This window comes from Falco punctatus (assembly GCF_963210335.1).
Source record: "Falco punctatus genome assembly, chromosome: 13".
NCBI lineage: Eukaryota > Metazoa > Chordata > Aves > Falconiformes > Falconidae > Falco > Falco punctatus.
In genome coordinates, this window is record NC_137593.1 from 20,513,344 (window position 1) to 20,538,915 (window position 25,572).

The 25,572-nt window shown below is 43.6% G+C and overlaps 2 protein-coding genes and 1 long non-coding RNA gene across 3 annotated transcripts in view; 2 read left to right on the top strand and 1 right to left on the bottom strand.

Annotated features, from left to right (window-relative positions):
* FARSB (phenylalanyl-tRNA synthetase subunit beta) overlaps positions 1 to 16,594 on the top strand; it is a 42,175-nt gene extending 25,581 nt beyond the window's left edge. The window contains exons 16-17 of the mRNA XM_080409026.1: positions 221 to 373; positions 16,322 to 16,594. Of these exons, the coding sequence (XP_080265152.1) occupies positions 221 to 373; positions 16,322 to 16,473 (305 nt within the window). The 3' untranslated portion in view covers positions 16,474 to 16,594. The remainder of the gene's footprint in view (positions 1 to 220; positions 374 to 16,321) is intronic.
* LOC308072352 overlaps positions 1 to 25,572 on the top strand; it is a 272,072-nt gene that overhangs the window by 37,542 nt on the left and 208,958 nt on the right. The window lies entirely within an intron of this gene.
* The window catches only part of SGPP2 (sphingosine-1-phosphate phosphatase 2), a 53,804-nt gene continuing 51,040 nt past the window's right edge, over positions 22,809 to 25,572 (bottom strand). Inside the window, exon 5 of the mRNA XM_080409027.1 lies at positions 22,809 to 25,127. Coding sequence (XP_080265153.1) covers positions 24,582 to 25,127 — 546 coding nt within the window. The 3' untranslated portion in view covers positions 22,809 to 24,581. The remainder of the gene's footprint in view (positions 25,128 to 25,572) is intronic.

Consider the following 25,572-nt stretch of genomic DNA (forward strand, 5'->3'; position numbering starts at 1 on the left):
CATAGGATACTTTAAATCTTTCTTTACATTTCTGACTGTGAGAGGGAAGTGGGTTATTTCCTCAGATTTTATCACAGGTGTGTCAGAGAAGCCATTTGACATAGTCATTTCTTCTTTCAGCCACAAGTGCCTCACAGTACAGCAGAAGAAAACAGATGCAAAAGGCAAGGTTGGAAGTGTGATAAAGTTTCCCCAGTAACCAAATTGTTTCCTTCTTCAGATGTAGGTGCAAGAAACTACAGGCATTTCTGTGCAGTTTATTACAACAAGAGCCCAGGGTTTGAGATTATCCATGGTTTGCTGGACAGGGTCATGCAGCTTCTTGAAGTACCACCAAATGAAGAGAATGGCTACACGATCAAGGCAACTGAAGGTAAGGAAAACAGAGCTGCAGTGTACAGCCGAGGTTGTTCTGGAGCTCAAATGTTCCCCTACAAACTGACGTGAATTTTCGGTTGCTCTCAGCAGGAAGCACCAAGAATTAAGTATTATCATATATGCTATCGTACTGCACTATGATGAAACGATAATGAAAAGGCATTAACTGCATTCACTGGTTGTAAAACGGGATTGCTGTCTTTCTGTGACCTATTTTTAGAAGTTTTGTATAAATTGTGAGTTGACAGCTTTGTAAGGAGACTTACAGTAAAGCATATGCCATGAGCTTCATGGACTGTTTACAATTAATCAATCTGCTGATTGCCTGAGTAGGTAAGAATTGACTAGAATGATGAATATGCCAGATACCCACTGTATTCTCTTTGGCTAACAGTGCCTGGAAAAGACAACTTTTTACACCTGACCTTTTAGTTTATAACTTTTATTCATATGTACCTTTTATTGATATGAAGATATATGCCTTTTATGTCTTTTATTCAAAGACCTGCTGTCTTTGAGACTGAACCTGCTGCTTAGACAAGTAGTTGTGTAACAGCCCTCTTCCTTCTCCATACAGGGTGAGCTGCACATGAATTAAAAATAACATCCTTAAGTGCAGAATCTCCTCTGTGTATGTGCATATACATGTAAGAGAGAAAGCAAGCAGGTTGACCCCATTACTTCACCGAGAGACCATAGGCTGATGCAAGAGAGCAAGCATCAGCAACTAAGCTATCCTGCTATCTAAAATAAGCGTAGTAAATACAATATAGAAAAAGAAGACTGAAGGGATAGCAGCTATGATTCTACTTATACAGCATGCTTTGGTGTTCAGAGATATGAGACACTGACTCAAATTGACTCCGCTTGAAGAAACGCCTCCATTCTGCACTCAGCGGAACCAGTGGCACTCACAGGAGTCCCTGACAGCCTGACTGAGCTTGCCATTTCATAGAAATTTAATGAAAAATTGTTAGATGTCTCCCTGTTTTGCAGTGCACTGCCACAGTGCCAAACAGAACACTTCAACTAAGTGGTCTCCTACCGCTTTAATGCGTATTTGTGTCATATATTGACATTTTTGTTTTCTCCTGTTTTTTAACAAAGTACTATTTTGCTCAGTGTTATTTAGGCAGACTTTCAAAGGGTTTATTAGAATATTGTTAATAGGATTCCCAGGTTGACCAAAGGAATGTTTAAACCATGTCTGTTACTTCTTGTTCTAATTCTACCAAGCTTAAAACAGGTAATAGTAAAGCTTCTTATTTGGAGGAAGGGGGTAAGAGTGTTAGAGGACCCTCTAGGAGGTGGGTACTGAGCTGTCATTGAAGCCAAACTGAAAAGCTAAGATCCCTTTTCAAAACTCTTCTGTAGCTCATTTTTGAATAGACATATCAAGAGTTTGCTTTAGTATGGAAGACATTTGCAAGTGGTTTATATTCCATTTCAGTTACTAGTTTCGAGAAACTGGAAAAAAAACCCTCAAAAAATAACCCTAACACAGTGAAGAAGCTATTTCTAGATATAGTGCTGTTTAGTATTCCTGATGCTGTAGGATTTTTAATGCCCATTCAAGATCCCTACATTCCCATGACATTACTCCACAATGCATTTAGTGTAAAGGATGGATTATGTCTTGTCATATGCAATATATTACAAGCAGTTTGTGGCTTTTGGCTATAGACAAAAAAAAAGTGCCTTCTACTTTCTGTTTCACGAGTGATTCAGAAGCTCTCCAGGGCTGGTGTGTAGATTCCTTGCAGTTCTCCTGACATTGGAATTTAACCTTGGTAACAATGCGGATGGCTGATACTCTAGTGCCATAGTGAATACAGTGTCACTGCACCACTTACTTCACTGCAGAGATGGTTGGAAGTCAAAGTAGCCTGGGGGATTTTATTTGGGGTTTTTTTGTTGTTTTAGTTTGGTTTTTTTTAACTTGCTTTGCAGTCTGTCAATTAAGTATGTGTGAGAGAAAATGTCAGCAGATGATGGAGTAAGGTCAATTGCTTAGTGAAAAGAAGATATCCTGTAACATCTTAAGAGACTGCAGGATACCAACATAATTCAGAAGATCAGTGCCAGTTAAATCAGGACATTACACATGGCATGAATTTTTAGATGCATCTTTATGGAACATGCTTTTTTTTATTGCCTGCGCCAAATTAAAATTTTTTACACTGACAAATGGGTTTCTACTATGACTCTGATTTAGAAAGACCGTAGATACTTTTTCTGTATGTAATTTTAAACAAAACTTGAGACTAGTAAGCAACAGAGTATAAGGGAAGAGTTTTAGTCCAGTTGGTTTTATGTCTAGTGTCAACTGATTAAAATAGTTCCTGTGATTACTGTAAAACAATGCAGGGGAAAATGTTGTTTTAAATGAACAACGAATAATAGAGATGTATTTGGCACATATTTGCCTGTTTGCAAAATTCACTTTGAAAAATGAAATGCCTGTACTAGAGTCCTGTTTGGTCCATATGTGCAAATCATGGTTATTTAAGCTCCTTCTGTTCTACCAACACCTAAGTGCCCTATGATTTGACCTTAAGGTCAGAGCCTTTTTGCCTTTATAGCAACACCTGTGAAAAAAAGTGCAGATGCTAGAAAATATGGGTGAAATTGTGATGTTCCCCTGGCCTTTGCACTATGCTTTGGTGTAATCTGAGCTAGGTAATAAATGGAGAGGAGCTGTTTAGAGCAGCCCTAAGGAAGAGAGCGGTTTGAGTGACTGAATTCAAGGATTTCAGCATACATTTGGCACTCAATGTTTTTTGCTTTCTTACAGCGAATAGAACTTTTTTTTTTTCTTACTACCACTAAATACACAAAATCATGAAGTTTCAAACACAGAACTGTGATATGCTACCCATTGTTTTAAAATGCACAGGATAGACTCCTTGATACATTGGTGAATCCTACAGTTACTGGCCTAGAAAAGCATTTTGCTTTTTTCTTTGTTTTATATCTTAGGCATCTGTAACCAAACTTGGATTGACAAGAGTACGATTATTTCATCAATCCTCAAATTTGTATGTGCTCCATAATAAAATTTTGTACATAACACTCTTGAAACTTTAGCCAGTTCCGTACCATTAATAAATAATCAGTATGGATGTGTATGTTTAGGAGGTAAACAAAGTAAAATAAAACTTTCTAAAAAATAAAAATATGGGTAGAAAGACCCAACAAATTTGGTCACGTATTGTCAGGTAATTTAATAAAATCATTTAATTTCTAGTTCACTTTTCTCAGTTCCCTTGAATGGAAAACTAGAGGCATTCTGATAATTATATTGCAAGGTATTCTTAATTTCAGGTTTTAATCTCTGCAGGAATGGGCATGTTTTCTGCAACGTCTTGGTCATCTTGTGCTTCTGAATGAGCATCTGAGATGACTATTTTCTTTCAGAAATCAGAACCATGATCACAGGAGGTGATGTTAATCATGGGATTTGGGTCCATAGTAATGTCTTGCTTAGGCTATAAAGAGAAGAGGGCTTAGTAAGCACTGACAGTGGATTCTGTATCGCAGGCTTCAAAGGAGCACTGTGAAGTGCAAGGTATAATTATCCTCACTTGCATTGTAACATTTAGAATTACTGTCCGTTATTTAAGGAAAGAAACCCTAGTTTTGCAGTACTTTGAGAGTGTCTGTACTTTGCAAAAGGGAATTAATGGGGCACAAACTGTTTGAAAAAGGAAAACAATAGCCATATTCTATGAAAATGAAGCAATTTGATAGGTTCACAGAAAACTTTATTGTAAAATCTGTGCATCAATACTGCTTCACTCTCTGCCCCACTACCTTCCATGACAGAACTGATATTTGATGGAACGTCCTTCATTCAAGTGAAAACAACAATGGCTGAATAGTGTGAGCTTGTGACATGAGCTACTTTTTTGTACGTTACTGATTCTTGTGAATTGCAGCTAACTCCTGGACTGTTTATTTTTTTAGGTAAATGTTCATGCCATTCATGCTTTTAGGGTAATCAACAGCTTAGTAAAGCTGAGAAGGCAGCCTGTTTGTCTTCAACATAAATGTTTACTTAATAAATGCATACTAAGTCTTGCTTCCTTCAGTAATTGACAGTTGTCTTTCAGGAAAAAAGAAGGGGGAGAAATCGCACTTTCTTTTTACTGCCCTTATTTAATTAAATGAAAGGTGTGGCAAAGTGTAGAAAATTTTAATTCCACAGTAAATCATAGTAATAGCTTCTCATTTAGTAAGGTTTAGCTGTGAAATTAGAGGTAATAGTTATCTCCATAACTAAGAACATCAATAAACATTTGCTTTTATAATAATAATTATACAACAAACAACTTCAAAAGAAGATTTAGACTGTGAGCTTCAATTCGCATACAAGAGGAGAGAGGTCTGGGACTAATTCTGAGTTACATGTATAGAATGGAACACTGGCGTTTATCTCTGGTGAGCAGTTTAAATTGGGAGACTAATATACACAGATGTTTAGTGCCCATGTTGAACTTGGCTTTATTAATACCCGTTTTAAGACACTATAGCTTGATTGCTCTTAATGGCAATCCTGGCCTTTCAGTTGCCTGTCTTGGCAGCCATTGCATTGTTCGTGAATGCCAATAACTGTGTATTTACTCATAGATAACTAAAGGAAACGGGCCAATTTTACTATGAAGCCTGCAAATATCATTTGTGACATGCTAGAAGATATCAGTTGATTCTTAATCCATTTAATTGGCATTCAAAATTTGATACTTTATAGGTGCTATTGCACCTTGTATTTACAGTCTTTCAAATTACAAGTTTGGTAGATAATCAGATTTGTTTGACATCTATTTTCAATAAAAACATATCAGCTGGTAATTGACTGTATTCAAGTCCTCTGGATTTCACATTTACCAATTCCCAATTAATTTTTTTTCTCACCTAGGATCAATCTAGGTCATCCACCTTGGAATACTAGCACCACATTAACATTCTTCTGGAACTACAGGGTTCCATCTATTGTTACTATAAGTTAACAGCAGCAGGCAGGGTATTTGCTTTGCGAATCGCACCATAATTCTGGTGCCCATGACTCCTAGCGTCTCAGAAACATCCTAGTCCTGGTAGATGTAACCAAACATATTCTTCATTTTTTCAGTAGACTGGAAGACACCTTTACTATATTCAAAAATAACTATTTTTCCCCCAGATGAAAAGAAACATTTACAAAAAATTTACACATTTCTGTCTCACATAAAAAGTTCAACCAGGCCTGTTAGCAGATGAAAGTACTCTATCTACAATTTGTTTCCAGTATTCTTAAAAAAATCTTTATAATGCATCTTTATTGCTGCCAGTCATTAGTATTTCTTGATTTAGTCAATTTCCTTGATGAATTTTCAGCCACTGTTGTTAATCACATTTTATGAAGTGCAATTTATTTCTCTCATTTTTGTCTGTTTTGACCGCTTTCACTTCAGCACTAAATATAGGTACAATTTTAGCCAAAAATGTTCCCAGTTTTTGTTGTGAAACTAGTACTACTTATTTATCAAATTGTTCTTAAGATTTCCCAGTCTTCCACTCCTATTTTTCCGTTATTGTGAGGTGGTGTGGTTTTGTTTTGGGGTTGGTTTTTGTTTGTTGGGTTTTTTTCTTACTTACCCTCGTAGTCAGTTTCATGAATTAACAACACTAAGAGGTAAGGACAGTCTTTTTAAATCAAACTGACTTTAGTACCCTGTTACCTTCTGCAAGGTGTTTCAGCAGTTCCAGCACCGATCATTACAGTGGCTTAATTATAAGTCATCTTGCAAAATTGGATGCTTCTCACTAGTTCTTCTGGCTTTTCCAGTGTTGGCCACTACTTTGAAATCTAATGAAATTCTAATTAATTTCTCATCCTTTTCTCTTGAGCAGTTTTTCCTGTAGCATCAAAGGAGCTTAGTTAAGTGAAGAACTACAGTTATAACAAAATTCTATTATCTAATAAAGTGGGTGTGGCTGCTCACTTAATGTCCCTTTAATTGTCTGTTATTTGTGCTCTTTATTCCTGTTCTTTAAATACAGAGCTTCAGATCTGCAGGAACTAAATCCCTACAAATTTAGGCCAAGTTTATTTTTGTCTTATCAGGTATCTTCCCACACTAGTGCTGATGCCTCAAATTTGGTTGTAACTGGATTAACACCCAAGGAGGTACCTGGCAAAGATATGAACCAGGAGAGTGGCTTATATTATTTAATTAGCCAAAGTGGGAGTCTACAGTGTTTGAAGTTTCTCCGGATAAACCTGTTTTATCAGAATTTGGCAGTGGGCTGTACCACTGGACATCTCAGAAGTGTCTTGCTGTTGCAAGTGGTGCAGTTAGGCTAACCAACATGAAGAGGCTGTGACAAAATCCACAGTTTGGTTCTGGAAATAGGTCGGTCTTTGTCATAAGACAAAAAGCTCTCTTCATTAGCTTTGTAATACAATTGATTTTTATTATGAAAAGAGGCTATCAGATGTGAGTTTCGGGAGGGCTTTTTCCATTCATATGGTCATTTCAGCTCCTCTCCTGAAAGTTTTTGAATGTTCCTTCCCAATACCCTTCAAGTATAATCTGTTTGCACAACCCTTATCCCAAAAAAAGCTGTATCAGTTGGAGGAAACTTACATTATTTTAGCACAGTATGGGATAATAAAAGGTTTGACGGGCTTAGACTGCTTTGTCTTTTAAGCTTTCATCACCAAATCATGTTTGACACACTTTTTCCACCACACATGAAATAAAGTTCAATAACAGAACAAAGAAAATATTTGTTTCTCAAATTCAGAAGATTATTTCAGAAACTCCTTTGAACTGACTCATTTAGAAGTACGTTTCCTGTTGTGTAAGTATGGGAGGAAAAATCTATGGTAACTGCAAAGCTGTTCTGGGGAGGGGTGTCCAGTCAGCCTGTCAAGAGACACGAGCTACCTTCATCTTTTCGCCAGTGCTAACTAATAAAGATTGCGATGTTCTTCTTCCCATTGCATTTCATTCTGACAGATTAGGGATGCTCCAAGAATTAGTAGCATTTCTCCTGACAGACTTTTCATTTTCTATTAGTTTTTGTCAACTGCCAGAACCATCTAAATGATTAGATTAGCATTTGTGTTCCTAAGCTCAAGGTGTAAATTTCTTCCCCCTGACATCAAGTCTCTGCTCTCCTGCTGTTCCTTTACTGAGAAGGCCTGTTCAGAGTTTTAATTTGTCTGTGCCCCCCCCCAAGGCAACTATCTGTGTTAATCGTACATCATAACAAGTCTAACAGATAAAAATCTTCCTTGCATCAAGAGTTTTAAATGTCTGATACAGCTCCCAGTATCTAGAATTAGGTCATCTCCATTTTTCTGGCTCTTTCCTTACATTAAAAAATAATTTTCTATTTCAAAATCACAGACTACATTTTCAGTGTTGCAAAGCCTTCCTCTAGAAAAGAAATTATTCATCCAAGCCATCTCCTTTCTCAGTGAACGGGATCAGTGATCTAAGCGGTGAGGGGCAGGGTGCGAGTCTGCTTGTGCCACTTCTGTGGTGAAGCCCCACTTGGCTGGTGTCACAGCTTCATCCTTCGATTCCGTTTTCACCTCCTGCACAGCCTGCTATGGCTAGAGGCCAACTAAGTGTCTGTATGCTTCCATTTTCACAACAAATTAATGATGTTAATGCTAGCAATTGTGATCAGGTCAAGTTTATAGCTCATAGTCAAACAGTTCTGTGATCCAGTTTGAACTGTGCTATGGAGGCAGAAGGGCAGTGCTTCAAATTTAATCTTGCATACATTTTCTAACGTACATTTATGCAATACAATTTTAAACAGGAATTTGCAAGATTTTAGCTCAAGACTTTTAGATCAACGTGAACGCCAGATCCCAAGATTAGTATTTCTGTTGCTCGTGGTGGGGCAATTGACTTTACCTTTGCTTGTGGTGTACGTACTAGAAAAGGGACGATAAGCAGAGGAATGATGAGCTAGTGCAGACCCAACCCAGTACATGCACTGGGCACAGACCCTCCGTGTTTGGGTCCCGCAGCAGGACAGCCGTGCTTGGTGCACACCCAGTATTGCTTCTGGTCCTGGGCTCGCTCACCCCCGGCCAGTTCCAGCCCCTCTGCTCCTAGCGGTGCAGCGTGCGGCGTTGGTTCACAACAGAACTCCGAGTTGCTAAAACTAAGTGATTAACAGTTCCAGTGACTGCTGGGATTCATCGTTTAATTATGTGTGGTTCCATGCTAGTTTGTCAAGTCGTTTTTTGAAAGGCATGAAATGTGGTGGCTGTGAAGGCATAACCTCAGGTGGCTGTTATTTATCCCAGCAAGTAATGTCAAGGCATTGGGAGGGGAGACGGCTTAGTCTAGGACACGAAGTGAATGAACAACATGCAAACTAAACACAACACACTAAAGCAGACTTGCAGACTGACCTAGTGCTGGTTCGCGTTATGCTGTAATGCTTGTATGAAAGCAAGCTTAACATCTAAATCTGCTGCCTGACTGTGCATAGAGTATGTTATACCCCCTACCATAAAGAACATGGCTTATTGTTTCCTAGTTTCTGACAGATTCTGGTGTTTGCAAGGATGAATTATTCCTTTAGATTTTTAAAGAGGATTAAAACCAGTCATGGAACAGGAAGAAATTAAGGGTTTTAATATTCAAAGCTTTCTTTTCTCTACCTCAAGTGAAATAGCAAGACATCTTATAAAAAAAAAAAAAAAAGGAAAGCTTTATTGGGGGTTAGGAATTCTCGATTTTTATAATAGCTGTGACAATATCAGCTTAGGTTTGTGACTTCTAGACAGGACGAAGTATAACATTTCAGATAAATCAGATAGAACTGGCCTAAAAGCAAAGATTAGCTATGTAATGGTAACTCTACAGTACAGTTAGATTCCAGTGTAGAATTGCTGTTTCTCACAACTGCCACACAAATGCAAATTTATTGAGCTTTATACAAAATACTGATTCCTAGAAAAATACATGGAATTTGATAGACTTCTTTCTAGGTTTCCTACTGAAGTTTTTCTGTATGCATTATTCAGCAGTCACCCTGATACTCCAAGCACGGAATGTGTGCGAACCTGTTACCCAGATCAATGATTCAAAATGTCTGCTTTCCTTAGCCTCAGCAATCACCCAAATATTACCTTCCGATAGGAAAGGCAGGAGGAACACAGTGGTTTTACCCAAATAAGATTCTTAAGTGTCTGACACTGCTGTAATCCTGAGAATAACAGAGGCGAATGAAGAGCTCCAAACCTATTACATTCTTGAACTAGTTCCTGACACCCAGCTGCACCAAACATCCTCTGTTAAAAGCTCCTGGGGCACTCTACAGCAAGAATGAAAAATAAATCTAGCCTAGAAGCCTGTGCTGGTCTCTGTTCTCAAGGCAAAGGAAGGAAAGAGATTGCTGGCTGCACCAGTTCATCACTGCAGCACACCTGAGCATGACTAACAAAGCTGACTCTGGACCCAAGCAGCGTTGTGATTGTTTCCACACTGCTTGCAGCGTATTGTAATTTTGTATTTGTAGAACAGTATCATTGATCCCTAAATAGTCTTAAATGCAGTCAAATACAGAATTGAATATGTTCAGTTGTAGGCTTGTGTATGAGGGTTCTTACGAGATAGAAGAATTAGTTTTTCCTCACACCCTCCCTGAGATTCAAGTTAATAAAAATGCAGCCGTTGACTTAGCTGTAACACGAGAAGATGATTAATTGGCTGACCACTGCAAATCTGTGGATGATTCTCCATATTCCCTAGCCTCATTGTCTGCACGAGGACTCTAGTAGCCAACTCTATTTTTGGATATCCAGTGTACCAGTTCAGGTAAATAATTGATTGTCCCTTTATTCTCCTCTGCTATGCCCTGTATGTGGAGGCTTTTGAAAAAACATCGGAAGAAATCAGAACGAAAGATTCCCTTTAAACAGATAATATATTAATTCATATCATACAGCTATTTCTTCTGTCATCTTTTCAAGCATTAATTATTTTCTTGGGGGAGGGAGGATTAAATATCAGGTGCTTATCTTAAATTGGATTGTACTGATGTGACTTTCCTGACATGCCATTACAGTTTGGTGTGATCTGGGCAGTGGAGGTTGTTCTGGCACTGCTTTGGTCAGGAGTTACAAACAAGGAAACTAAAGTTAATAAATATCCCACTGATCCCAAAGTGTGTTTTTTCTGGGCATGAGAGTATACGGAGGAAGAACTGCTGACAATGTACAACTTAAAAGAGCGATTGGTCTGTCAGTAGGTTCCAAAAATCATGCAAAATTTCAGATGTCTGTGATTTTTTAAATTACCTGGAAGTAAATCACCCCATCACAAGATATGATTTTGAGGTTGCTGTTGCTTTGCATGAGGTTCTGGGAGCCTGACTGCACTGTCTACATGGGCAAAAAAAAAAGTAGTTGCCATTTAAAATGCTGTCTGGTCTGATAACATCCTGTGTCTTTGCATTTGAGCTTATCTGCCAAAAGAAAGAATTAGTCAAAAACGTGGATAACCTGATCCTAAAAAGAAAAACAACATCTACCTTCACAAAACTAAATTCTGTCTAACGTAGCACAGGTAAAATACTTCACCATCTGAGTCAGTATGAGGTAGTGAAAGGGCAGCTGGAGTGACTGAGGGGATGGAGAATTAAGATGAAAGACTTTGGAGGCCAGATGAGCTCTGCTGTATTACCCTCTTAAGCTTCAGCTTCCAATGTTCCTTCAAATTATAGGAACGAGTGAGTGGGTTTGAAGGCTTAATGCAACTGTAGGCCTATAATACTACTTTAATCTATTTCTTTTTGAAAAAGGAGGGAGAGTTAAGGTAGAGAAAAGAAACTGTGCAAGGTGTTTGACAACAAAGAGCACAGGGAACTCAGAGCTCTTTGAGGGTCAATTAGCCAGAAAATGTGCTAAAGACTACATGCTCTATTGGATTATTGGCCAAAGAATTACCCCAAAGCAACCACAGTGGCCCTGTTGCCTGAGTACAGAGAGGCAATTACAGATTTTGAGGACATGCTACAGAAGCTTTAATTAAAGGTATTATTTCTACATCACTGAACACTGGAAATTAAATTCTTACTTGCAGGCACGAGAAGTAGCTTTTGTGTTTCGCTTCCATGTAGTATATCAGCACAAGACATGGCTGGCTTTGGCATCTCTTCTTTAGGAACACATATTGTATTTCACCCCACCCCTTCTCCTAACTACCAATTATAATCTTGACATATTAAGAGCTGCATTTCCATCGCTACACCTTCTGGCTTCCTCTGGCATTGTGTAGGTCTCTATCAGCAAGTACAGTACGATCTCTGACTAGATTTCAAGGTGAAGTTTATAAAGTACTATCTGTGTGCAGAGCAGAAAGGATTAACTATATCAGGAGCGATAAATCTGTTATCCCTGAATCTGATGGTATAGTAAACTACAATTTCCAAATGAATTTTGGCTTGCAATGTACTTGATGGTACCACCACCCAGTCCTGCAAGAGCAGCCCTTCAATATAATTGCAGCAGCAGCAAACACAGTCCCTTCCCAGCACAGCTACTGGTAACAGTGCCTCAGGGTGTGCTTTGGTGGCCACTTGACTAGTGCAAGCTTTCTTCAGGAAGAGCATGGTCTGATGTTATGATGATGATACCATTCCTGATGTTCCTGCATACACAGACAGGACAAACGGTGTTGTCTGCTTTGAACTCCTGCTCAAAAGCGGTGGGTCCAGCTGTTAGCTTTTCTGGGAAGGTGCCCTTTGGACTCCTTTTGGCTTCAAGACTTTATTGAACCTTAAGAGCACTGGACTTCAACTTACGGTGTGATTTATTCTAACAAGATAATGCTGTGTGCATTTTTTGCTGATTCCCCATATATGCAAGTAGCACAAGCACGTCTTTCGCACAGCCTTGACTCACTCTAAAATTTTATATATTACTTCAACAGTTGACACGATAGTCCAGATCGTAACACAGGCTTTGCTAGAAACCTAAACCACCGTTGCTATTTACTTGATAATACAAGAAATACAAATCTGAGGGAAAAAAAATAATCCTTACCTTTGTTTCGTGGTTATTTTAACAAATCCTCTGGTCTGCTGTCCTGCTCTGAGGGTTGCTCGGCTCCTCCTGCAGCCTGTGGCTTGTCCTCAGCACAGTGAGGCTCCTTTAGCTCAGGTCTCCTTTTCTAGCCATGGCTGGTCCATCAGACAAAGCATTCCCCCCGGCTGCAAAATGCTCGGTTCTCTTTCCCCCCCCCCCCCCCTTTCTACTCAGATTGTTCATGTTTCTTCTGAGTTTTTCTTTCTTCACGTGCTTCCCTTTCAATGTCTGAATTTTTTTATCTGAAATTTACATTGACTCTAAATTCTGGTGCCCTGACAGAGAGAACAAGGACCAACAACACCCGGTCTCAGGCGTGAGCCAACCTCCTTCCCTTACCACGTGCGTGGTCAGAGGAAGAGTCACTACGATGAGGAAGACCTCAGGTTCCCCATCTGTGGCATGCAGTCTGGAGGCCCTTTTGGCAGGCAGGAACATACTTTGAAGCGTTCTGTAGTGCAGCCAATTATCATAATAATAGTTTCATTATTAACCAGAGTTCATAAACTCTGTAAACCTATTCCTCAGCTCGTATTTCTTTGGTGCAAGGGCCAAGTGTTAGCTGGACAGATGGGGACCCTAAAGCTTTTAACAGGTTCTTTCATTTTTATTTGTTTACCGTCTGATCTCTTCAGTCACAGAATTATACCCTGCAAGCACCACGTCTGCAAAGCACTGGGCACACTAGTGACTGCACTGTGAAGTAACCAACATTTCAGGGTTAGCTAACTAGAAACGGAGAGGTGATTTGAAAGTCCTGCTTCCTGCGCCGCGGGGAGCTAAATATTCCCCCTTTATTAATTATATATTTACCTCTTCGCTGCAAGGAAGCGCAAAGTAAAATAACATCATGGTCCAGCATCAGCTGCTGCATATGAGATGGAAAATAGGGCTGAATGAATGAAAATACCCATAGCCTGGAGCAGCGTATTCAGAGCACGCTGAATGTATGGTTTCATGGTAAAGGCTTCAACCAAATCAACAGCTTGTCCCACACTCCTCCCCTCCCCAGGTGGAGAGACACCACCTCCCTTCTGGCAGTGGTGATTGACTGATTCAGTTCACTTGTGCTACGAAGCTTATGGTAAGAATGGATAAATCTTCTCAGTGTTAAGATCCTAGCTAACGTAACTCTTGGCTTTATGCCATAATCACAAAGATATTTCATAGCTTGCAAAATAATACCATGAATTGCTATCAGTTTATCACAAATCCGTGTTAGTTGGTTAAACACAAGGGACCTTCTACTGAAGTTAACTTTCTAGGGAAGGTCAGTAGGGGTGGATGAGGGCTGGGTAAGGCTTCAGGTCCCCCCTGCCGCCTGTCTGCCTTCTGCCTAACTTCTACCTGGGAGACCGACAGCAGGTGATGCCCCAGATAGCAGAGCACTTCTTGGGCCTGAAAACATAAAATTGTTTCACACAGTGGGAAGTGGCACAGATCTTGGAAACTGCCTTTGATAGATTGACTGAGTGCAGTATTATTTTAGACCCCATCCAGATGTCTACAAAAAGTTTAAAAATAGTTAGGTCTCATGATATAATTGGGTCTACGTGTGCAAAAAGATGAAGTAACTTTCCTAAGGCTACACACAAGGCAGCTCAGAAGAGCAGACAAGTCAGACTCACAGCTTTTTAACTAACCATATTGTCAAAGCTCTTTTTTTCTATAATTTTATAGTGGGGTACCATGCCAATATTATTAACTTCTGCTTGGTTCTTGCTCTTGTGCAAATTTAAGCTTACAGTCAAGTTTCTAAAAGAACATCACTGTGTGCTGCACACATCCTTGGTGTACAATACCAGCTTTATTCACAAATAGGAAAGCCTTTACCACTGACTACAAGAGTACTTTATTTTTGGGTTACGTTTTCACCCACAATCTGCAGAGTGATCTGTATGTGTGGCATTTGTTTCTTTCCTAAATTTGTTGTGTCAAGTTTTATTTTAACACTTGTTTTGAATAGTGCAGCTTGGCAGTGGCCAGCCTGTTTGGTTAGAGTCACGTGCCAGTAACACCCAGGGGCTAGATCACTTTTGTACATCCAGTGTAAGCAGCTGGTTTGCGCTCGTAGCTAAGACTGGAACTGGATGATTTAAAAGATACTGGTTCTGAACATTTGTTTAAAACAGCCTTTAGGTAATGTTATTGTGATCGTTTACTACTGCCGTCAGATTTCACAAGGCAGCTGTACTTGCAGCAAGTTGGACAGGAAAAAGACCAAATTGCCATTCTTATTCTTGTAGCTGCAAGTTGTAACTACAGACCTTGCAGGAGACACTTCTTAAACGAACTGTTTCCGTTGCAGAGCTAACAAAGAATATATCTCTGGGCTTGACCGCTAGTGATCAGAGTGTCATGAAAATATTCCTGAGGTTTGAGGTTAATTTGGCCCTCTATTGCCTTTTTTTAAATAGCTCCTTGTAAACACAGTAAAATGTCCTGGGCTGATCCTCAACCTTAAATAGCATTTGGAGCAATCTGAGAGTAAGTGGCCGTTAGGGAGTTCTTGTGATCCTTTTGCAGGATGCAGAGGATGCTGAAGGGTTGAGTGCCACGTCAGTGGCAGGCAGGGAGCAGGACTAGAAGCAGCTCCTCAGCTGTTGCCTTCATACTGGCACAGAAGCAAGCAGAGATGGGGTGTTTCTCATCCGCACTGACGCAACCTCACGCATACCCAATAACTAGCTCTTGAAGAAGGTGCCATGTTGGATTTTAGCCTATTGAAATAAAAATGCAGACCAAGGGGTGAGGGCAGGAAGGCTGACTGGTCCCCAGTGCTGTCCCTGCTGACTTGTTTAACTTCTGAGTGGAAATCTAGTAAAGATCCCTTCCCTCTTTGCAAGGGCAGTAGCATTAAAAACACGGTGGAAGTGACTTTCTACAGGAGGATCTGTAGGATTCAGTGACCTTGTTTCATCCTCTCCCCTTCCCTCCTTTGAGTTCACAGCAGCATCTGCAGCACTACTCACTGGAGGTCCTGCACACTATGCCTTGCTTCCACACGCTTGCTATGAAAGAGGTGGCTTCAGAAGGTTTTGTCTTTTGAAGGGCTATCAGGTCTCAATGCCACTCACCTCGGAGCAGAGAGAAAAAACCTGCAAGCGTAGCTGCTATAGGCAAGCTTGAATGTGTTGCTGGTATAGCCACCACGCACAGATGAGTTCCCAGGTAGAAAAAGCTTTCCATGAAAAAGTCTGCACAGCTCCTCCAAGTTCTTTATGGCCAGTTCAACTATTTTATTTTTCTCTTTTTTTTTTTAAACTCCCAAATAACATACAAAACTTGGGTCTTGGTTTGAGGGAAGAGGAGGATGACTTCCTCTCAGCTGTTTGTTGTTCCATAGTTTTACAGTGTATATGAAACTGCTTAAAAGCTCTTCTGCAGATGAGGAATGTAGGTTATTTCTAATTACGTGACATGTAATCAAGTGTGACATGCCTACTTACCCCTTAGATGACAGCAAGCTTTATTTCCTTAGACAGACTAAGGTGGGAAACATTCAGGTGTTAAATAGCCTAAAGCTTGCGAAAGTTCTTCATTTCAGTAGCCCTCTGACTCAACTTATCTGTGCTAATTTCTATTTCAGGAGTGACTTAGTCAAAACAACTGGAGTGTGAAAAATGCCTGTGCTGTGGGCTTCACATTTTATTTTTAACTCAAATTGTTTCCTCGTTCTCTATCAATCGTGATGACTGTTAATGCATGAAAGTGAGAGCCTCTTCTTAGCGCCTCGGCACAGAGAATGGTTTAGTACCCAGAGCTTTGTTCTCCATGTTAAATGCCTATTGACTTCTTTGGCCCAAAGAAATATTGATTTTTCTCTTACTTTCTTTACAGGCTCTGCTTTTTTTCCTGGTCGCTGTGCTGAGATCTTTGCCAAAGGTCAAAGCATTGGGAAACTTGGAGTCCTACATCCCGATGTTATCACCAAGTTTGAGCTCACCATGCCGTGCTCTGCCCTAGAGATCAATATCGAGCCCTTCCTGTGAAGACGGGACTTTTATCCTCCTACAGCCATCCGCTGTCACATGCACCGCCCTCTGCTCTTTTGTCTTCCTCTGCAGGGACATCCTCTTACGCTTTTATGTTCCAATAAACTAGAAAAACAGAGCCTGTCTCCCTGGGTGAATACGTCCCTTACAGTGCAATTTGGCTAGCTTCTGCAGGGTAAGAATGTGGCATCTTGGACTAGACTGTGCCCTCAATGTTTTTGAAGGGCAGGGGGGCGAGGGGAGAAAAAAAGTTGGGTAAAAGCCCAGTGTTTTACAAGAGAAATGTAATGGCAGAGCACATGATTAGTTTTCAAAATCAGAAATGTTCCACAGACACAGCTTCATACTGTAACTGATTATGGCTGCATAACAGGAATCTCATTCTTTTCTTACTGCATGAAATAAGATAATTGATTAGAGCAAATGTTGAGTGAATGTGAGCAGAACTAAGGAGTTGAGCTTTTATTCTGTACGGTTGTCATGTGCTCATCAATGGCTGGGGGAGGAAAATAAACTTGTTTCATGAAAACCAGAGCTATTTTGTAAGCAAGATGTGTGTAATATCTGCTTCCCTACTCTAGACATAACTGTTGATCCTTTATCATTCTAAATTCAGAAAGGCGAGGGGGTGGAATTAAATTTTTTCATGGTTGATGTAAGGCTAGTGGTTTTTGAAGCTCCAAACCAAATTGGGGAAATGCATTTAAGAGCATATGCCAGTGGTCTTTTGCATGAGGAGCTGAAAAATATCAAAGCCTTTGTCCGACTGAGGCTGGCGTATTTGTCTGCAGAAGTTTGCGTGGTCCCGCTGCACTCACAGAGCCCCGCCAGTGGCTTTCTGGACCCCAGCTGCACGGCGGGGACCGTGCAGTATTCAAGAGTTTTACTTTTCTTGCAGTTTTGCCCCTGACAATATATGAGAACCTCTTGCAGGTCAGGCTTTTCCTTCTAGGTGGCTTTCTGGCAGCGGTTATGCTGCAGCCTGGCGCACTGTGCCTCCACTGTCTGGGAAACTGAGAAGCTCCGTCCAGCACGGCAATGCCCCGTACATCCTCTCTGCTGTAATGTCAGTGAGTGGGTGGCCAGCTCAGTACACTGAAGGAGGCTCTTTACTGGCTTGCTAAAGAAGCTGGCTATCCCTCATTTGCAATATTATAGCCATTGCTAATGTTGCAGCCTAACAATAGCGAGAATTTTTCATCAGGCCAATATGCTGTGGCTCGTTTCCATTCCGAGAGCCGGGTAGCCCCTTCTCCCAGGAGGGGACTGTCCGAGACTGGATATCTGGGTGATGCTGGCGAAGGGCGGTGCAACGACCATCTCACTGAGAACAGAGACGTGCAATGGTGAGGGTGAGGTAAACTCACAGTTTTATGAGCTGCATGTCTGCACAGACCCCTATCGCTAGATCGATGGCTTTTCAATAGTAGCCCTATTGGTAATCTTAACAGGTGGGAGGGCAACAGGCAAGGCTTTTTGGTGCAAGTGTTAATCCAGTATGAAAAATGCACTACAGTTACTCATCTGGAAACCGTACGGTTCCCCTCAGATGGAAGTGTAGATTTTAATTATCTCTGCATGACAGACGTGAAATGAGAATATAGCTATTGCCATACGTTGCACGACTGACTCCAGTGCCCATGGAGAGTGAGAAAACTGCAGCTCACATTTTAAAGTCTCCCAGGGGATTAGCCAGCTTGTCGTTTGCAGGATATATCTCTCCGTGATGCCTACACAACTGTAACCAAGCAAGCTCACAGTGTGGGAAGCAATCTGTAACGCAGATGGTAAGTATTAACCCCCCCTGTTTATTAGTGTGTCATGCATGGGGATTAGGATGACAATAAGGCAGATTTGCATTTCAGCAGAGTACAGGCATATTTGCGTGCACTAAATATATTTCTCTACACGAGATTTTCTGACTCTTTGGGTGTCCAAATTCTCCTGTGAATTTACTGTCCTTTGAGTGTAAAGACCAGATTAGGCTGGGACTAAGGGTTTGAACTGCAGTGGTATGTGCTGTGAGGCCTTTAGGGATCACTTCTTTTTCATACCAGTGGCCCGTGTGGTGATAGCTAAGTGCTCCACAAGTGGGACATTAGCTCTGTCCCGGGGAAGCAGCATTGCTTGCTAAAAGTAGAGGAAGAGAATCGAGAAGAAGGTTAAAAAGCCTCTTCAGAGCCACCGACTCCTCGCACGGCTCGATGCGGTGCCAGCCGCCTTGCAGGGGCTGCTGTAGCTCTGAAATTCAAGCTTTGCCCTAGTGCTGTGCTCAGGATTAGCTGTGAATCCTGATGAGTGGGACACTTTATACAAACCTAGTGTATTTATTGCAGGGCACTGTCTTTTGTAGCCCAGCACCAATTATCTGATACTTACACCTTGCTCATAGCTGTATTCAATAATCAAGTTATCAAACACAGCTTTGTGCTAGAGAGCGCCGCTGGGAGCATTACAATTTTGCTTTTACCCTTTGCAGTAGCTGTGGTCTCTGGCAAAGGAACATTGTCTGCCGATGGTGGTGACTTTGAGCAATTGTTGAACATCTTTTGAAGGCCGGTTTATTATTTATTTTTTTTAAGGAAGAGCTGAAGTTGGCTTTTTCACTAGTGGTCCCCAATTACGAATTACTTTTGGCCTGTTCCTTCTGGCTGTGGGTGCTGGGTCATCGCTCAGGCTCTGAACACGAGCGCAAAGGGCTGGAGAGCCAGTGACGGAGAGGTCAGAGCTGGTGCTGCCTGGGTGACTGCTGGGTGCCGCTCAGCTGGACAGGAGTACCAACTTCTGGGTTTGTCCTTGCTGCGCTTTGGTGCTGCGAAGGTGCTTTTCCAAACAGCAGAACCCCTGCGACAGCCTGGCTCCAGCTCCCCGCCGCAGGGCTCCGCACTGGCAAGTCACTGTGGCTGCTGAGCGAGAGCGTTGGTGTAAAAGCAGCACGTGGGACTCTTCCCATCTCCGGGCTGGTGGTGTACCTGCTCACAATTCAAACCCTTCTGGGTTTCACAGGCGAGTATGGAATAGCCCGAGCAAAAGCAACGGGCGCTGCTGGAAGGCGGACGTGGGGATCACGGCCTCGGGCACACACGACACCTCTGACCGCCCAGCGACCTTGAAACTGAGCCGGGCTGAGGGAGGGCAAGCGGGGTGGCGGGTGCTGCAGGCTGAGCAGTGAGCACAGTCCCGCAGACAGCAGGAAGCGATGCGCTCCGACGGGAGCAGGAGCTCGGTGGGAGCAAACGAGGGTCATGCTTTACATGTTTTAGCAAATGTGTAATATCCCACCTGTAGCAAGCTGCACTTCCACCCTGCTCAGAGACGTACCCATGTTCCCAAATTTCTACTTGCAGCACACATTAGAAGGGTTAAAGCTGAAACTGAGACCATTTTCTTTTCTTCCATCCCCTGAATTAAATCACCTGTATCCAGAAAAGCAATGTGCAAGCTAACTTGTAGTTTTACACAGAAACTTGGGTGGATTAGGACACTGTGGGCATGACAATTACTGTTAGGTTGGGTTTTAATACCTGCCAAGGGGTGCAATAACATTTGTCTGCTGCCAGAGTAGCTGGTTCGGCGCTGGGGGACTGGCACACAGAGATGCCCTGCGACAGGAGGAAGCCTGGATCGGCCACGTGTCCAGAAAGCGGTTTGCAGAGTGAGCACAGCAGAAGGCAGCCTCAAGGCAGGACAGAGCGGACTAAGCTCAGGGCGAGATACAAGCTGCATCCCTCCTGACAGCAGAACAAAGGCACACCTAGGAAGCCTGTCTTGGTACCACCCGTCCGGCTGAAGAAAGCCACAGGATGGAGGGCTGCAGGGCTGGACCAGGGCGTACCGTTCAGCACTGAGAAGTCAACAGCCCGGGCTCCTAGGCTGATGCTCCATATCTGGAAGTTATCTCCTACCCTGCTCCCATCAAAGGCAGTGTCTTACTCTAAAACTCGTACCACATACACAAGAGGATTCAGCTGATACCTTTATGCTACTGAGTACAGAACATAACCAACAAACTGGCCACAAAACCTCATTTTCTACCATCATGCTGCAGATGCAGAGGTAGGGAGCATTGCATGACTGCGGGGATGAAGAGGTGGGGAGCGTTTCCAAAGACAGCAAAGACACACACGGAGTTGCAGCGAGGACCTGGTGCTTCAGGCTAATGAAATACAGAAGGGGTGTCGTGTCTTACCTTGTCAGACCACTTGCCTCTTCAAGCCTGGCCCTGCAGGAACGGCTGCAGTTCTGCGAGCTTCCCACAAGCAAAACCTCAGCCCAAAGCCCAGCTGAAAGCCTCACGTGGTCCCAGCAGCCCAGGGATGCTGCAGCAATCGGGGCTCACCCCCATCAGCTGTGGGCACCTGGGGGCCCAGAGGCACACCACCTCCAGGCAGGGCATGGTGCTGAGGGGAGGACATGGTCCCAGCTGGTTTCAAACACACATCCTTGCTGACATAACCCTGTTAGGCTCCTCAATAAACATGAAATATTCTGTGGTTTATGGGATGTCATGCTACAATCGCATATATTAATTTAAAATCCAGTTTAGCTTTCAATTAACTCTTTAGTCTATTAGATATTGCAGGTGAAGATTACAGGCACCCAAGTGTCCCCCATAACTAATGACATGGCAATTCATGCATTTCCATTTGCAAAGGACGTAACAAATAGTTGTGAGTAGCTCAGTAGTCTTTTTTTTTTTTTTTTAATGTTTTTAAAAAAGTAGGTTGTTGTTGCTAAGCCCAAAGGAGCTGAAGCTCACAGCTAGACTGAGCAGGGGACACCAGGCTGCAAGCGGGCCAGCTTGGGAAGAGAGGTGGGCGGTTGCATCTGGGAAGCTTTTTAAACTGTGACTCATTCCCCTTGTATCAATCATTTACAAGTAGCAACAGAGGGTGCAAAATGAACAGAGCAACAGCAGGTATTGCAAAATAGGTTTATTTTTACATTTGAACCAAATACAGTTTGCATTTATTGCATGAATCACATGCAGGTGAATACTATAAAAAAATACCTGTGCACATACTTTCTTAATCCAAGCATTTATATATAACTTATAAAATCTTCATAGCATAAAATAGCTGTGATTCAGAACAGAAATTTTACACGTAAAACTGCATGAATGTACCTGTCAAACTGTGCCTTTCTTAGGACTAACTGATTCCACCCCAACAGCTTAAAACAGCTTGCTGCCAAGTTTTTTCCCAGTTTTGGTCCCATCCGCTGTGATGTGGCACCTCCACGGGGCTTCAGCTCTGCCACGCAGCTGTACAACATAAAGCACTTGTAACAGAAGATATTTTAAAGGTGTTTTAAAGCCTGATGGCAGTGCTTCTGCGGTGTGTGGGAGGGAGGAAGACTAAGGATGGGACCCTGTGGCTTTGGTGGCCTGAGTCCAGTGCTCACCAAGGGGCACGTGCCCTGTTGAAACACTGGTTGAAGCTGTTTGCATGCACATGTAAAGTCCTCACAGACTGATTTAAAACAGTCTGTCCATAGCCTGGGAAAATCTAAAAATGGTTAGAATTTCTGCCTGCATTTCTTCTAGAGACTACCGACCTGGCTTTAAAATCGCGCAGCTCTTTCAGCCTCCCACTCCTCAGACAAAACTCCCAGCTACATTTTGAGAACTTGAGTATATCTACCTAAGCAGTTAAACGATGGCAAAGCACCTCCTTTACATTCTTCAGGTTAATTTTTCTTGTAGCCAAGAAGACAAGCGCACGTGGTTAGAAACCTGGCTTTCACTGTACATTCTACCAGGGAAGGCACAGGGGCCATGCCTGAAGCTCCACGGCCATAGCGTGTTATATTTTTCTAGCCAAGCAGACCACATTCACCGCTGTATTTCTCAACAGCTCATTGGTCCAATAGCAGAAACAAACATATTTTTAAAATAAGCAGCCTGAGTTATAGCGAGGACCCTCCTATGAACGTGCCTCAGCTGCTGCCCTACAAGTGTATACATGGTATTGCAAGATGCACGGAAGACCAACCGTAATGCTGTGCAGCACCACAAAATGATGGCATCTTATCATCGCCACACGTTGTAGTCACCGGAGTCACCACTCAGCTCCTTCCACAACGCAGTTTTAAGGACGCTGTTTGTCACCCCTGCACGATAGGAAGGATTCTGTCCCATCCCCTACACAGGGCAGCTAAATCAAGAGTTAAACAGTGCGAACGCAAGCCTCAACACCGGGGTAACGACTCCGCTCCTCTACTCGGTTGTATGTAGGCAAAGGATCTTTTAGTGGAGGCTTTCTTATTAATAGCCAAGATAAATTTGTTACAAATCACTTAAAATGTTTTGTGTTGGATTTTTATTTCTTCTGTTTTACTTTTTGGGGGTTGTTTCTTGGGGTTTTTTGGGGGGATTGGGGATTGCAGTAGATAAAACCCACTACAACACGCACGGAACTAGCCAGGTCTAGCAGTGCCATCAGAAGGCACTATGACAAGTGATAAATACAATAATCACCAGATTTCTTTAGGGAAATGCTCAGCCATAGCCACGCGTGGCTGTTCTGATCTCTGCTGACACTGGCTGTTGAATAAACCTGCCACCCTGGCCAGCAGGATGCTCCTGCCAAAGCCTGACAGCGGGAAAGCGCCAGCACTCGTAGAGCCCCCACCTCCTTCCACCTCCGCCTCACCTTCCCACTTTCAGCCACTCTTCCTTTGCCCCCAGGGACAGCAGGGTGCAGACAGAGCTCTGCACGCCCCCGGGACGGCGCTTCGCTCTTGGCTGGTTGCTTCTCTCCCCACCCCACCAGCCGCTCGCTCCCCAAAGCGAGCCCCTCGCTGGCTTGCCCTCCCGCCCCGGCAGGAGCAGCCCCCAGGCAGGCAGCGGGACCCGCGGGGCCGGCGTCCCACGGGCACAGCCACGCTTCCCCGCACCCCAGCCCCATGGCGAGCCAGCCGCCGCTGCTGCTCCAGCTGGGATCCTGGCTTTGCACTCTGTGCTTGGCAGCTTTAGTCACCTGGCCCAGGGGTCTCGAACTGTGGGACACAGCGGGGTCAGCGATCTCTAACCCAGGGATGTTTGCGTGCAGCAGTTCCTGTGACCCCTACAAACGGGGTATCTCAGGCCAGTCGTACTGGGTTTGCACAGCAAGGTCGTGGTAGCGGGGGAAGCTACAGGGGTGGCTTCTGTGAGGAGCTGCCAGAAGCCCCCCCGTGCCCACAGAGCCAACGCCAGCTCCCAGACGGACCCACCGCTGGCCAAGGCCCACCCAGCCGCCATGGCGGAGGCGCCACCGGGATAACGGGTTCAAGCAGGGGGGCAAAACCCCCGTGCAAGAGCTATTGCCACCGCAGAGGAGTGAGCATATGTGGGAGCAACAGCTCGGCCCCCCAGGGCAGGGCAGGGGGGGCTCCAGGAGCCGGAGCAGACATTCCCCAGCAGCCCGCGGCGGAGCCCACGGCAAGGCAGGCTGTGCCCCCAGCCCATGGGGGTCAGCGGGGGGCAGATCCCCACCTGCAGCCCGGGGAGGATGCCCAAAGGAGGCTGTGACCCCATGGGAAGCCCATGCTGAAGCAGGTTTTCTGGCAGGACCTGTGGCCCCATGAGAGGGACCCCAGGCCGGAGCAGGGGCAGTGTGAGGACCCTCCCGCTGAGGGGGAAGGAGCAGCAGAGACAGCATGTGATGGACTGACGGCAGCCCCCATTCCCATCCCCCTGAATGCTGGGGGCAGGAGGTAGAGAATTTGGGAGTGAAATTGTGCCCAGGAAGGAGGGATGGGTGGGGGGAAGGTGTTTCTAAGATTTGGGTTTATTTCTCACTATCTTACTCTGATTTGATTGGTGATAAATTAATTTTTCCCCAAGTCGAGCCTGTTTTGCCCATGACAGTAAATGCTGAGTGATCTCTCCCTGACCTTATTTCGACCCACGAGCCTTTTGCTACATTTTCTCTCCCCTGTCCAGCTGAGGAGGGGAATAATAAAGTGGCATTGGTGGGCACCTGGCGTCCAGCTAGGGTCAACCCACCACACCAGTGCAGAAAGGCACAAAACACTTCTCGATCAAGTCACCAGCCTTGATCGACTCATCACATCTCTGACGTGGTGGTGCCACAGGTCCCTTGGTGAGGAAGGTGCCGCGCTCACATCAGTCCCAACATCTTGTGCAGCACTGGCACAACCACGGTCGCGCTGAAGCCAACTGAGGAGTACGTTATAAATTTATACGGCACTTCAACTTCTAGTCGCCTCCGGGCTTCCAGGTCACGGATGGGAAACTTGTACCGATAACCCAGCATGCCAAGGACCACGCTCTTCATGAGCTGGCGTGTCAGCAAGACAATAATGATCCCTACGAAGAACCTGGCCAGCACCACCACCACTATTTTACCGGTGAGCAGAGGAAATCCAAGCTGAAAATTTTCACTGGTGTAGGCTGGAGCAGCATACCGGTTATTTAACCAAAACCCCACTGTTGCTCCAGCTCCTGCTCCTAAGATAGTAGTGGTGTCTCCCCTGGTAGGGCTGTAGTAGTCTAGTTTGGGGTAGTTGTAACATAAGACAAGAGGCACGACTATGGAAAGCAGTGGACAGAAGGGACTAGTTAACAGCAAGTGATCTATCACGTCCCACACAGGATACAAGAGCACGAGCAGCACAGCCGAAATCAGCGCTCCACCGATGACGTCCTGCAAAGAGATCACATTTAAAAGTTTTGTGAGACCTGGAAGGTGAAACAGATGCTCTTGAGTGAAGATAAAAGACCAGGATCTGCATTTGTGGCCAAGCAGCAGCAGAGGAATGCCCTGAATTCACAGCCATGGCACTGCCCATGTGCAGTGACAACCTGAAGCCTGTGCTAAACAAATCATGACCTGAACCTGACCGTGGCCTTCTCCGTATTTCGGACATATTGACCCATATTTTTCCCCTGAACAAGTGAGATCCTTCCCCTCACCTGCTTCCGTGTTCTAAGGGCACTCTCCTCCTACAACTTCCATGGAAAAGGCACATGCACAACTCCATCCCAGGGGCAACATCACGGTAAGCTGCATTCATCCAAACCCTTCCCGTCCCATAATCCTGAAGTCATGTCATCATATCGGTAGAATCTGATGAAATCGCTTGTTTCCT